The 13,238-nt window shown below is 38.9% G+C and overlaps 1 protein-coding gene across 6 annotated transcripts in view; it reads right to left on the bottom strand.

Annotated features, from left to right (window-relative positions):
- The window catches only part of DYNC1I1 (dynein cytoplasmic 1 intermediate chain 1), a 187,495-nt gene that overhangs the window by 164,152 nt on the left and 10,105 nt on the right, over nucleotides 1-13,238 (bottom strand). For 2 of the 6 annotated variants that reach the window (XM_054058344.1, XM_054058342.1), the window contains exons 2-4: nucleotides 7,345-7,462; nucleotides 4,709-4,823; nucleotides 1,803-1,944 (exon numbers count right to left, since the gene is read on the bottom strand). In XM_054058344.1, the coding sequence (XP_053914319.1) occupies nucleotides 1,803-1,944; nucleotides 4,709-4,823; nucleotides 7,345-7,452 (365 nt within the window). In that variant the 5' untranslated portion in view covers nucleotides 7,453-7,462. The remainder of the gene's footprint in view (nucleotides 1-1,802; nucleotides 1,945-4,708; nucleotides 4,824-7,344; nucleotides 7,463-13,238) is intronic. The other 4 variants (XM_054058348.1, XM_054058345.1, XM_054058347.1 and 1 more) reach the window with 2 other exon arrangements.

Genomic DNA, 13,238 nt, shown 5'->3' on the forward strand with positions numbered 1-13,238 from the left:
CAGTACTATCCACAGGTTACAGAGATTCCCCAGGGCTTGGACCAGACATCATTAAATTTCCATTATTGCAAACTAATCATTCTAGGCAAAACCTTCTGTCCTTCCTGCCAGGCAACACAGCCCTTTCAATACCAGAGATGTTGGCAAGCAAACTGGTTAACTTTCAAATGAGGTCTTGGGATTCTCAGTGGATTCTTAGTATGGCCACAAGAATCCAGAAGATGGCTCCAAAACAAAAGCCCGCAATGCACTGCGTTGTGAGCTTTGAAGAAAAGGACAATCTGTTCTCCTCTATAAGGATATATGGTTATGTGGTTTCATTGCTGGTTGCTGACAGAGAGCCAAAGTGCCAGCACAGGTCACAGTAAAATAAATTCTTCCAGGAGTATTTCACTACTGAACAGTAAAAAAGTTACACCATTAAGGTTCAGAAAAAACACGAATTCCAGCCAGCATTGCCATAGCTTTATGTAGGACTGTGGGAAATAATTTTAACAGCAGGTTATACTTTTTGTAAAAACACTTTTTGTTCTGCTCAAAGTACTTTGATCTGCCGAAGTCTACTCCATTTATTTATGAACGCAGCATTATACTATTTTCTGTGTTTTGAACTGCTTTATCTTACAAGCTAGGGCTTTTCTACTTAACATCATCCACTTCTAGGAGGCAGACCTGGGAAAAAGGCTGAGCAGATATCACAGCAGCTGTGCAACCTCTATATCACAACAGACGATGTCTGTATCTGGCTGAAGGTGACACAATACAATTTCAGCTTACAGAAGCGTGATTATTCTGAGCAGAGGCTGATGAGGTATGAAATCTGTTGACCTGCAACTCTGTGACATTAGTGTTCATGTCTGTTGAGGTATGGTGTCTACTCCTGACACCTGTTAACAGTGTTTTCAAGTGATTAGCAGAGTCTAGGCTTGCAGATTTGGACAACCTGGAAGCACAGCTTTATATTGAATTAATTTTATACAGAAAGAGCTACTAGGATCTGTGTTTTATGTTTCTTAAAACATACAGTATAGTTACTCGGACCTCTTCTTACTTGAGGATATGCTCCTTTAACAGCATCATCCCCTTTTGTTTTCTACTCTTTAACTGGAGTTCATTTGGCACTGCCACTTCACTTCCTATTTCAGCCATACAAATAGAGACAAGGTTGCTCTCATGCCACCCCTAACACACTCCCCATCACTCCTTTCCAACAATAAGAGAGCTACTTCCTTCCCATTCTGCCAAAAATCCTGATTCGCCCAGTTTCCAAGGCAAAACTGCCAGTGGGTGCCAGGGTATTCCAGTCTATTTCTGTAGAAGCTCTTCCCTCCTGCCATGCCCCACAGTGGCACACATCGTGCTGAGTAGCCTCACAAGAACCCATGGCAGCCTGCCCTTAGACCTGTGAGGACTTTGAAGGGGACTGGTTATGTGAGATAATTCACATGAGTAACAGTTTCCACCAATTGGCACTTTCCTCTGTTTTTAGAGTATATCCACATAGAATTAATAGCTTTCTGTGGGCCATTTTAGAAGTGTAAATTGAGCTCTTGCTTCCAATATGAGGTGTGGGGCTCACAGATCCACTTAAGATCCACTTAAGATCCACTTGCTTCATGCATTTATTTACCTCACATCTGAGACCAGCGTTACGGGACAATAACACACAGTGGAAAATGCAGAAAGAAAAGCACAATTAGAAACAGAATGTTTTCATTTACAGAAGCAAAGGCAGAAATGGGAAAGTAAGAATAAAGTGACCAAAATACATTTATTCCACGCTATCGACTCTTGTGTCTTACCTTCCTATGGGTCCCAGATCCCCCGAGTCCTGGCTGCCTGCGTCACTGGGTGTGCTCACTGATTTCGAAGAGGGAGACATAGGGGTTGGGACTAAATAATGAAAATAACAGGTATCCCATGTTAACACATGCAGCGACTGCACTGATGAAGAGCAGTGTCAGACAAATCAAAACCAATGGACCAAAATGATAGTGGATGAATGATTAGGAGAGTTTGAAATGGTGAAAGCAAATAAGGAAAGGAAAGAAAAAGAAAAGGAAGAGAGTCAAGTGAATTTTAAGTCTTTTGGAAGTGTTAAAATTGATATGAATTTAGACAGGACTGAAAGCCCAATGGGATTCTACAGCTAATCAATGGAGGAGATATCTGTGGAAATAAAACAGCATTTGTTTTCTTGGGTTTAGTCTAAAGTTGACTTGCAAAAGATTTTAAAGATATGAAGAAATATTAGGGGCTAGTCTTGTCAAAAAAACTAAGTGAACTCTTCTGGTAAAGCCAAGTAGGCGATAGAACAAGCACACTTTTCAGATTTTGAATTTAAATCAACACCAGTGTCCATTAGGTATGGTCTAAGGCTGCAGTGTGGAGATGACATCAAAAATAAAAGCTAAATAAGGAAACCCAGCTAAGTTAAAATCATTTCCCAAAGACAGTGAGAATACACATTAGTTTGTATACTGATTATATTTTCCTAAGTAATTTAGGTTGTATAAAATTTCCGTATTGGGTGGGACATGATTTCAACACTCAAGGAAAAATTTCCCTTGGTTTAGATACTGTTTGCCCAAGCTCTAGAAATGATTTTCCCTTTGGCTTGCCAGGGCTTTTGAAGCATATTTCATGCAAAGGCAGTTTTGTTTCCTGAAACAGGAAAGGAAGTTCATTGCTCAAGGTCAGCCCAAGTTAAAGCTCTTCAGCAAGGAAATAATAAATAAAAAGTAAAAATATATCCTGATTTCTTTTAAAATGGTTTCTCGAAAACATTTAAAATGCAGAGATGGCTCCAGTGAAGACTTAATGAAAGTATTCTTCAAAGCAGCCACACTGAATAAAACACAAAAAGGGGTTTTAATGCAAAAGGAAAGTTTCTTTCCCATTTGTTTTAAATCATGTGCATTTCCTTTTATAGATTTAACAGAGTAAAACTTTAAACTATTTTGTTACGCTTGATAATGTACAATGACAGACCTGTCAAGAGACTTGGATTTTCCATGTGGTCAAACATTTCATGCAGATTCTCACTACAGACTGTCACAGAAATGACTGCAGCATGAAAAGTTAATTCATCTTCATGACAGCCCTTTGGCAAGTTACAGGTATGTCGTGGCTGTTTATGTACTCCATATTCACAGTGGGATCTGGGTGTCATATGCACACGTGAGGGCAGAATTAAACCTTCCTCTGTATATTAATTATGAGTGTATATATAGGGTATGAAAGGACAAAATACTATTGTTTAACTAAAACAAATCATCTTACATGTGAATTTTCATGTTCTTTTGATAGTATCAAACAGAATAATTAACTAATATAAGAACTGATAATTTGCAACATGAACATATGTGTTTAGTTAATAAGGAAATATATCCTCTTTCTTAGATATTTTAAATGCTAGAACATTGAAAATATGTGATTTTATCATAATTTAATTTACAAAACATATTTTATGATACATAAAAATAAACTAACCATTACTTGTCAGACAATTCTTCTGAGAAGTGGTATGTAAAAGCTTCAGTCACTACATCATAACTTATAAAAATCATAACTATTCTTAACAAATGTTGATTGATGGGGGTTATGATTTGAAATCCCAATTCAGAATATCACAACCTACTTGAATACGCACCCAAGCATCTGTCAAGGTGCTTTCCTAAACCAAGCCTTCATTTTTTGTCAAATTTGGAGTTTTTCCTAGATGGCATAGGCAAGAATATCTAGGGGCGAAATCCTAGATTCCACCCCAATGAATTTAATGACAAGGCTTGGTACCTCTGGAGGGGCAATATTTCAGCTAAAGCAGTGACAGTGATTATGGATTCAGGGGAGAGGGAAGGGAAGGGAAGGGAAGGGAAGGGAAGGGAAGGGAAGGGAAGGGAAGGGAAGGGAAGGGAAGGGAAGGGAAGGGAAGGGAAGGGAAGGGAAGGGAAGGGAAGGGAAGGGAAGGGAAGGGAAGGGAAGGGAAGGGAAGGGAAGGGAAGGGAAGGGAAGGGAAGGGAAGGGAAGGGAAGGGAAGGGAAGGGAAGGGAAGGGAAGGGAAGGGAAGGGAAGGGAAGGGAAGGGAAGGGAAGGGAAGGGAAGGGAAGGGAAGGGAAGGGAAGGGAAGGGAAGGGAAGGGAAAAGGAGGAAGGAAGGGAATTTCCCACTTATTCACCCGATAAGCAAGGCAGAACTTAATGAAGGTAACCAATATTCCGGTACTATAAACTTTGCTATGTGTGTTTTTAAACTGAGGACTTCAGAATGTACAACTGAAACATCAAAACCAAAAAATAGGTCAAGCACAATGCTCCTCCTTCCTTACAAAAGCTTAATCTGAATTTTGGAAGCAAAACTTGGGGCTAATGAAGTACAGTATTTATAATACTATTTTGTGGGTCACCAGACAGATGTGAGAGAAGATAAAACAGTCCATCAGAAAAGAAATCACTGCTTGTATGCAAAACCAACCTGCATCACGTGCACAAAAAAAATCTCTTGCAGAAATGAAACACATGTTTTTGGCAATGACAAGTACTCAAAATGCCATGAGCTGGTGTATGTGAATGGTATGGCAGGCACTCAAACAGAAGAGTTCACTTCACCAATACAGCCAAAAATAAAAAAACGCCAAGCATGCTTTAATAAAAAGAATATGCTTATTGCGGCAGAGCTGAATGCTTTGCAGTGTGCTTCTCTTAAATACCTAGAGGTGGTTCTGGGGATATACCAATGCTCTGTAACAAAGCTTCTGTCTCTCTTCTTTTGCGGTCTAGGTCAGAATCTTCCTGAGTTGGCTCCTTCTTTTGCTGTAGATCAGCCTGAGTTAAAACAAAACAAACCAAAAAAGTTTCAACCACATCTAGATCTAGAAATTCAGTGTGTGGAAAATATTTATATGCACCAGTGCTTAGGTATACTTTGAAATTCACTTAGGTATGTTTAGGTAACTTATAACTTAGATCATTTAAATTGTATATATCAGTAACAATATTTTTCCCTAAATGCAGAGGAAGCTGATTTTTGCAGGGATATTTGCAAGGATTTTTTTACAGCACACCAATGGACATCTTCTGTCTCTCTCTCATCACGTGCAACTTATTTCGCTAATATAAAAGCTGACCATAAAATAACAGATATCATTACCCTGAATAGAAATGGCTCTTCCTACTTACTTGAAGTTCAAGAAATAAAATTCTGTGGGATTTAAGTGATGTAGCTTACGGGTCTACCTTTGGTCTCAAGCACTTGTTGGCAATAAAAATACTTTCTCATAAACATCAAAATCTAACAAGAGCAAAAGGATGGACTAATACATCTAAAATAGGACTGTGGCAGCCTGGGCACTAACAGCGAAAACTAATGGTCCATGAGAACCCTCCCTCTTTTCTTAGATACCTATACCTCCTTGGAGCTTCCATACATTAGCCTCCTTCCCCTCTGGCCTACCAGGACCTAGAGACAGAAGGAGTAACGTATGCATTAGCTAGAATGCCTTATATTTGGGTCATTATTCCCCAGTTTAGTAGGGAGGAATGAAAATAACTATTCTTCAGCCTAGTGGTTAAAGAAAGAAACACTGAAAGAAACAGGCTTGTAGTTCTCCTCCCAGGCAGACGAGGGAACTGAAACCACGTCAGACTTCGTAGTCTAGTGCAGTAACCAGTAATGCAAGTAAAATGAAATGCAAGTGGTTGTGTCTATCATGTTGTCATGCCTTTAATACAGCAGTCCCAGAACAGGTCTTACAGAGAATGTATGGAGGCATCTGTCTCCAAGTTTTGCATCCTAAGGTTGCTTCTAAATCAACTGATCCTATCTAGCTCCGCAGAGATGTTTTCCTTTCTGCTGAAAGTAGAGTGTGGGGCACGGGATTCACACTATGCCCCAGCCTGGTTTTGATGTCGGTGCAGGCACAACGGAAAATCTTGAAATTCAGAACCATCCCCATGTTCTCCTCAGTTTGGACATGGCCAGAATAGTGTTTTCCCATGCAAAGTTTAGGCATATTCCTATGCTCAGCTCTTTCCATGAGCTAGCCCAAAAGTATCTCACAGTACATAGGACTGTAGACAACTCTTCTGCACCAGTGAACATTCACTTAGGTGCTTACCTAAGCGAATACTGGATTTCCCTCCCGGAGGCCATCAAGCATCACAGTGCACCCCATTTAGAGCACCACATTTAGTTACTGCAGCGTAACGTTTAGAGCTTGGTGTGTTGAGCTGGATCTGACTGTTGGGGCCAATGGAAAGTTCCAATGACCACAAGATCTCCACGAGCCATAAAATTAGAGGCAGGGGACAAAGGAAAGGACTTAATAGCCTCCTTGAGCCATGAGCTTGGCTCCTTTCCCTCTAGTTCATTAGCAGGCTAGTAATGAACATGGAAAACGTTAAGGTTCTGCTTAGAGAGGACTCCCCCAGTAACTCCAGGAGCCTCACTGGGGGGTATGCTGGTAATTGCACAAAAATGGCTCAAATGAAAAACGATTTAAAAGACAGCCAAAACTGGAATGCTGATTTCTTGGATCACATCACATTTCCACAGTAATTCCATGAAATTCATGTACAATATTAAAGTGTCAGTTTAAAAGGAAACCAGTTATTAGTAAAGGATAACAGGTGCTTTAAGCTATGGTAAGTGTTGACATTTGAAGGAAAGGAAACATAATCACTTAATGCTTCTCTGACTTTGCATGAAAATTAATATCCACTCCCTGTCAATTCTCACCTCTATTCCACTAAGTGACTGAATAAAAAGAAGTACAAATCCCTTAATGAAAAACCTAATGCATATTGTCAAGGACAAATAAACTAATATGTCAATCAAACTTTAACAGAGCTTAAAGATTCACCCATGCCAGAAGATGAAAATGCAATTGTAATTATGTTTTACTTTACTGGAGAATAATAATTGTAAATCTGTTACCTTAGCTAGTAATCAAACTAGTTTTCAGAGTACAAAAATACGTATTTAGATTGTAATGGCTCGAAAAAAATGTGAGACCTCTTTCTGTCTTTCCCCACTCTCCACTCCCTTTCCATTGAAGGAAAGCCCAGGAAAAAGCATTGGGGCAAATCAATTTTTCTTTCTACACACACATACACATCATGTTGTCTAAACTATTGTCATCTGACAGTGCACTGGTTTTAAAAGCAATTCCCTCACCCTAACTTTCTTGACTAAAAATAACCACTTTGATTTTAAGGTTAGACTGATGTGGATTTGAGGATCTCATTGCACATGACAGATACCTTGGGGTATATAACACACAGATGTCAAAACCTCAGCAAGCCCCTTCTGCAAGCTTTTATCTAAAGGGTGCTTTTGCATATTTACCTCTTTCTTCTTCCTTTCTTCTTCCTTCCGTTTCTTTTCTTCTCTAATCTGAGCCAAACGCTGCTTTTTGCGCTCAAGTTCTGCTTTTAAATCACTTTTGTCTGACATTTTGACTTGGCTGGAAACAAAATTATGGAAATCAAGGTTAAAACAGAATTAAGTGTTTTCCCTGTTTACTGTAGAAATACACTAAATGACTTGAAAAATAGTGCTTCTAAAATTGCTACAAATATATTTCTATATAAACACTGGCCCCTGGACTATATTGACATCGTAGAACACAGGATATTTGTTTCACAATTTTTATTTCAAGAAGTTAGACAATAATATCACCAAACATGCAATATATTTTCAAATTATCTTTAGTAGAAAACTGCCTTTGCAAAGCAAACCCATTTTTGTCTGCTGTCCAAAATAATGCTTTAATGTTTTTACACACTGAAGCTAAAGTCATTTGATTTTCATCAGCTTCAGTACCTCTAACAGACTGTAGGACCCAGATATACAAATGGATTTCAATTTTCAGTACCAGAATACCTGCCCCAAACAGCCCCATATATCTTAGACAAGTAATAATTTTACTCACAAAAATGGAAACATGATAGCTTTTGCTTCCTTAGGTGCCCTGAATGGCTGCCAGCTCAGGACCCCACCATTCCACTGGTACAGGCCCACGCAGACTTCCAGCTCAGTCTCAGTATCCTTCACATATTCACACCTTCCAGGCACATCTTCATCAAGCTACAGGTTATCCTGCACTGTAATCTCCCCCACCCTTCCACGGGAAACCTGGGCTACTCCTCAAAATGCTGCAGACAACGTGCAAAACCAGGCAACCCAGCAAACCCGGGCTTCTCTTTAACGACACGTAGCTTTAAACTCAACTCTCTGTAGCACAGTGATATGAAGCCATGTATACTCTTTGTGTTTTAGACCTCTGCCAACCTATTCTGTTGTTATGTGAGCCTTGAAAATGAAGGGTAAACAGATAAAAAGTCACATCATACAGAAATAAAGCCAGATCTCTGAAGAACATACAACATCAATCTCTTTCAACAGTTTTAAAACCCCACTATTGTTGCACAAATCTATAACTAGTCATGGATAACTTATTTTCTAACACTATCACCATTATGGGCTGTCATCTAACTGTATCAATACTGATTTTCTTACTAGCACTTTACTGCAAAGACAGTCCTCACTAATACAGACATTTATGAAAAGAGTTAACTGTGTCTCTCCTAGTAATTCACACATCACTGACCACATCCACTACTACAACTCAGAATCAATAAGATCAATCGATGTGCCACGTATAGGCAATGGAAGTCTACTGTTTGCTTGACGCATGAGAAATTTAAACGGCAACTCTCTGTTAATAGTAATGAGAACTTCACCCACACAACTGCCTGCATGGGTGGATGACCGGAGAGTAAATCTATATGCTACAAATTACATGGCACTTTGATCCATCATAAATTCCTCTGCAGTCATCAACTTCTGCCTCAAAATGATAAAAGGCATATCTAGACCACAATATGGAGGATATTGCCAACATGTGTGGAATCAGAAGAGAAAATCATTCAATGAAAATGGCAGGTGTAAGAGCAGCATGAGGCGTGCCAGAGGTCCAGCATAGCTGTATCTTTGTGTGGACAACACCACGGATCCTAACACTCACCAAGCAAACTCCCAGCTGAAGCCCACCAGCAGGAGCTACATCAGTCCAACTTACGCTGTCACAGATTCTGCACTTACTGCAGCAGAACTCCCCGTGCCAGCAAGGTATCCTGCAGCACTTTCAAAGCCTGGAGACTCACAGTTCAATCATCAACGATTCACAGTAAATGGTATAACTAGGAAGAACATTAAATTTTAACAAACTGGACCACTGGGTAGACTGGCTGTAGGTAAAGGACCATCATTTCTTTATTGCTTCATCCCTCTGGTCCTATTCATGATGATATTGTTTTCAATTTGGGAAAGAGAAATCAAAACTGTCAGAAAAACTGCATTTGATATCAATAAAACTAAGCAGTAGCACGTTAATCAACATTAATCTGTGTGATTAGTTGACGTCAGTGAGCTATTTTTTTTTTTACATGAGAAATACTCAGAGAAGAAAAGAAGCTTTTTAATGGCAGCATTGGTAGCATTTTGTCTACCAGTCTGCTCAGGATTTGTGGGTCTCTCAGATATGGTTGAAATCCCATTTGAAGTCATTTTGCTTATCTGTTGCACACATTTGAATTCTGATTATGAGGTTCCCGCTCAGAGCCCTTCGGACTAGATAGAGATTTTGCATCCTTTTAGTTCTGCAGTTTGGCAACAAGAGAGTGAGCTCCCGTTTCTATGCAGAAAATATGCAAATGCGTTTTAAGGCTCATGACAGAAACCCTGAGGGTTTGGCATCCCTTTCAAGCTGTTTGTCACATATCAATGAACAACTTTCTAAAAATCCCTTTCCTTAAAGTCAGGAAAAATAACTAGCTTTTACCCTGATTTGAGCATCAGTGCTTTACTGCCTGGACCCTTCTCTACAATGCTTCAGTCAGGGTGATTAAATCCTATTATAACTTTGCCCTATTTACAACAAAACAGATTTCATATAGAACAAAGATGATGTATTAAATTTCCTTCAAGGAATCCTGCCAGAGCTGAGTTATAGAAAGAAATTAATTTCAAGTTACTTTCATCCTGCACATATTTTCGTCATTCCTTAGCTCTCCAAAGAGCTTATCAACCTTCAAACAGGCTATTTACTATTTCAGCACAAATTGAACATCAAGGGTACGTAACAACCTTTCTCAGTTCAGCAGTGAGCAAGAAGGCAAGCATACTCATCACTCTGCTTGGCATTAACCATGGAGTTAACACTCTGTATTCATTACTGGGAATAAATTTCTAATAATTGCCACCCTGTGTGCCACACCAAGAGAGATAAAGGCAAACAGTAAAGAAGATTTACTCTTAACATCCTCTGTGGTGCACAATGAGAGCCCAAGGTTTACGTGTGACCTAATCTTCCACAGCCTGGAAGAAGGCATTGGTCAGAGGAAGACAGTAACGAGCACATTTTGCAGTGAAGCAATTAAATCACCTGTCTGGGAGAAGGAACACATAGCATCAAAACCACTGAACACTGCACTAAATGTAGAAATAGTCCTCATAGAAGGCAGCAGTCTAGGGCTCCCCTCATCATGGGAGGTGCATAATCTTATATCAAATTTTATTTTGTTTGGCTCAATTTTTACAGTCAAGTGACACAGTTTTAAAAGGAGAGAGTCCTCCCACTCCAGAGTAGCTTACACCTAAGTGCAAAGATAGGTCTTGAGATGTAGCAGGATACATGGATGTGAATCACCTTGCACAGAGAGCATACACTCTCCACACTGTGAGAGAATTCTTCTTTCTTTGAGCTACTGGAGAAAGGAGCCTGTTCCTCTCAGCATGACTTAATGAAATGGACTGTTGCATTTCAAGATGTCAGTTTTCCCCATATGCATTAAATACGGGGAGTCCCCTCAGAGTCCCCTCCTATGCTTGGAATACAGCCAATTCCACTTACACATCAAAAGGTCACCAGACCCACCAGGATGGCAGCCACCTGGCCACGCGCAGATGCAGCAGTGAGGCTTCCAAGGACTGCGTTCTGGGACTTCATCATCTACTGGACTTATTAAAACTAGATGCCCATAAAGTAAGTGCAGAGGTGCCCTTACCATCAATGCAGGAAAAGTCAAAAGAATCCAAAAGAATACAGGTATCCTGGGATGAGATTCTACTTTTCCTAAAGCAGATATCTAAAAGCAGTTAAGATTAAGCATGGCCTCAAGCCACCAGTTCCTCTCCAATAATGATAAAGGGCCCTGGATGATCAGTTAAGTTCTAGAGATCTGCATTGTAAATATCTCAGACTGGGTGAGAAGAATCCTGTCCTTAATATGCTCCCAGCAGTTCCTTTTACCTTGCCAGTGTATGAAACAAGATCCTCGGAAGACCATGTACCTTCATCTTAAAATGATAATGGCATCTGCACAAACTTCTCTGCTGTACAGAACATACACAGAACTACTCCACAAAGCTTATCACATAGATAGCAACATCTCAGGACCATTTCATTAGTGGTAGCAGTAAGCACACAAGCAAGAAAGATGCAAAGAATAGTGGTTTACCTTTGATTGGATTAAAAGCTATGCAAGTACTTCTCTAAGTACAAGCCAATAGACTAATAGTTTTACAATAAGCAACAAGGTGTTTATCAATAATCTGTATCACATATTTGAGCAGATATTTTTTCCAAACCATTTATATGAGCACTTAACAGCAGAAACAGCCACAGGGATCTAAAAAGGTTTATTTAAATTGCAGAACTAATAAATTGATACTTGCTGGAATAATAAAACTAGAGTTACAAAAGTACAATGAGTGGCAATACACATATGTAGCTTGAACTAAATATAAGAAAAAATAAGCATGGAGTGCATAACGTATAATGAATAAAGTAAAAACAATGACAAAGAAAATATTGACAATGCACAGCAGAAAAAGAAAGTAAGATACAACATCTTCCTCCTCTTTAATCCTGTTCTTTATATCTCCTAGAATAGCATCTTGCCTGTATGCTATCACCGAACTCAACTAAAAAGAAATGCAAGTTTCCAAATCTGGTAGGGGACAAAAAAAGCTTAGTGATTTAATTGCTTTTTGGTTTTGTGAGATTTTCACATACTATTCATTCAGTAGATTGCACTAGAGTAGAACCATACTCACCACTTCAGAAGCTGTAAAGTCTTACCCTTTTTGTGACTTCCTATGTTGTCCTATCTCCACTGCAATTACCAAGGGGGTTCATTAAATAGTTACATATGGCATTAGTCACCCTACATAACTAATTATAAATAATTGATTCATTAATGTAATTCTCTAAAAAAAATAGGCAGCATCTAGTACTTGCACATGCTGTACATGTATTATTCATAAGCCTTCATAAAGAGCCGTTACTCTCGAGCCGTCCAAAACTGCAAAATGTTTTTAGTTTGAAAAGCAACAGAAGTTGTGCAATAAAATACATTAATCAGTGATAGTTGGTTTCGAAGAACAGGTTTACAATGTTTCAATATTACTATTAAAACTATTACATGTGGAGTTTTCCACTGGAAAAAATTACTGATTTCTGTTATGTACCATATTTTTCTCTATTTTGTACAAAGACATTTCCTACAGTTAGCAATATTCTACATTTTTACAACAGAAAGAATTCTTAAGGGATCTACCACTTTTACAAGTGTAAACCTTGCATGCAGGGTATGAAGTTGTACAAAGCAGATAAACATCTTTGGTCTGCAAGAAACCAGAGGGAGTTGTTACCCTAGCATAAATGCATTCTAATCTATGGTATTCCTTTGAAAATGATGTCTGAAACGCACTTCAAATGGGCAAAAGGGGCTAGAATCATCTTCTTGACAGCAATTTTTAAGTGAACATATGAATACCTCTTTTCATCATGCATCAGAATTTGTACTTGACTTCAGTTGAATAACACAAACATTTTGCTAAATAGGCATCTCAATATTTACAAGTTCACAATGATAGGCAAATATTTGCAGCTGCAAAAGCTTAGCATTTGCAGTATTTTAAGGAATCTCTTGTGTGATGAATTCAGGAAAACATAAAGTAAAATTGGTGAGATTAGGGGTTTTTTTTTCTACATAACCTTGAGGCAAAACATTCAGGCTTTTTACAGTGCATCTGTGTATTTCTCTATAAATAAAAATGGCTGCTAAGTGTTAGATTCCAGGGAGTGTACCACTTTTATCCTTCAGCTCCTAAACATTTCTAGCAGATAAGCAAAGGTCTTGTACTTTGTTCTGCAAAGGCTCATAAAACACAGC

This window comes from Cuculus canorus, chromosome 2, assembly GCF_017976375.1.
Source record: "Cuculus canorus isolate bCucCan1 chromosome 2, bCucCan1.pri, whole genome shotgun sequence".
Lineage (NCBI taxonomy): Eukaryota > Metazoa > Chordata > Aves > Cuculiformes > Cuculidae > Cuculus > Cuculus canorus.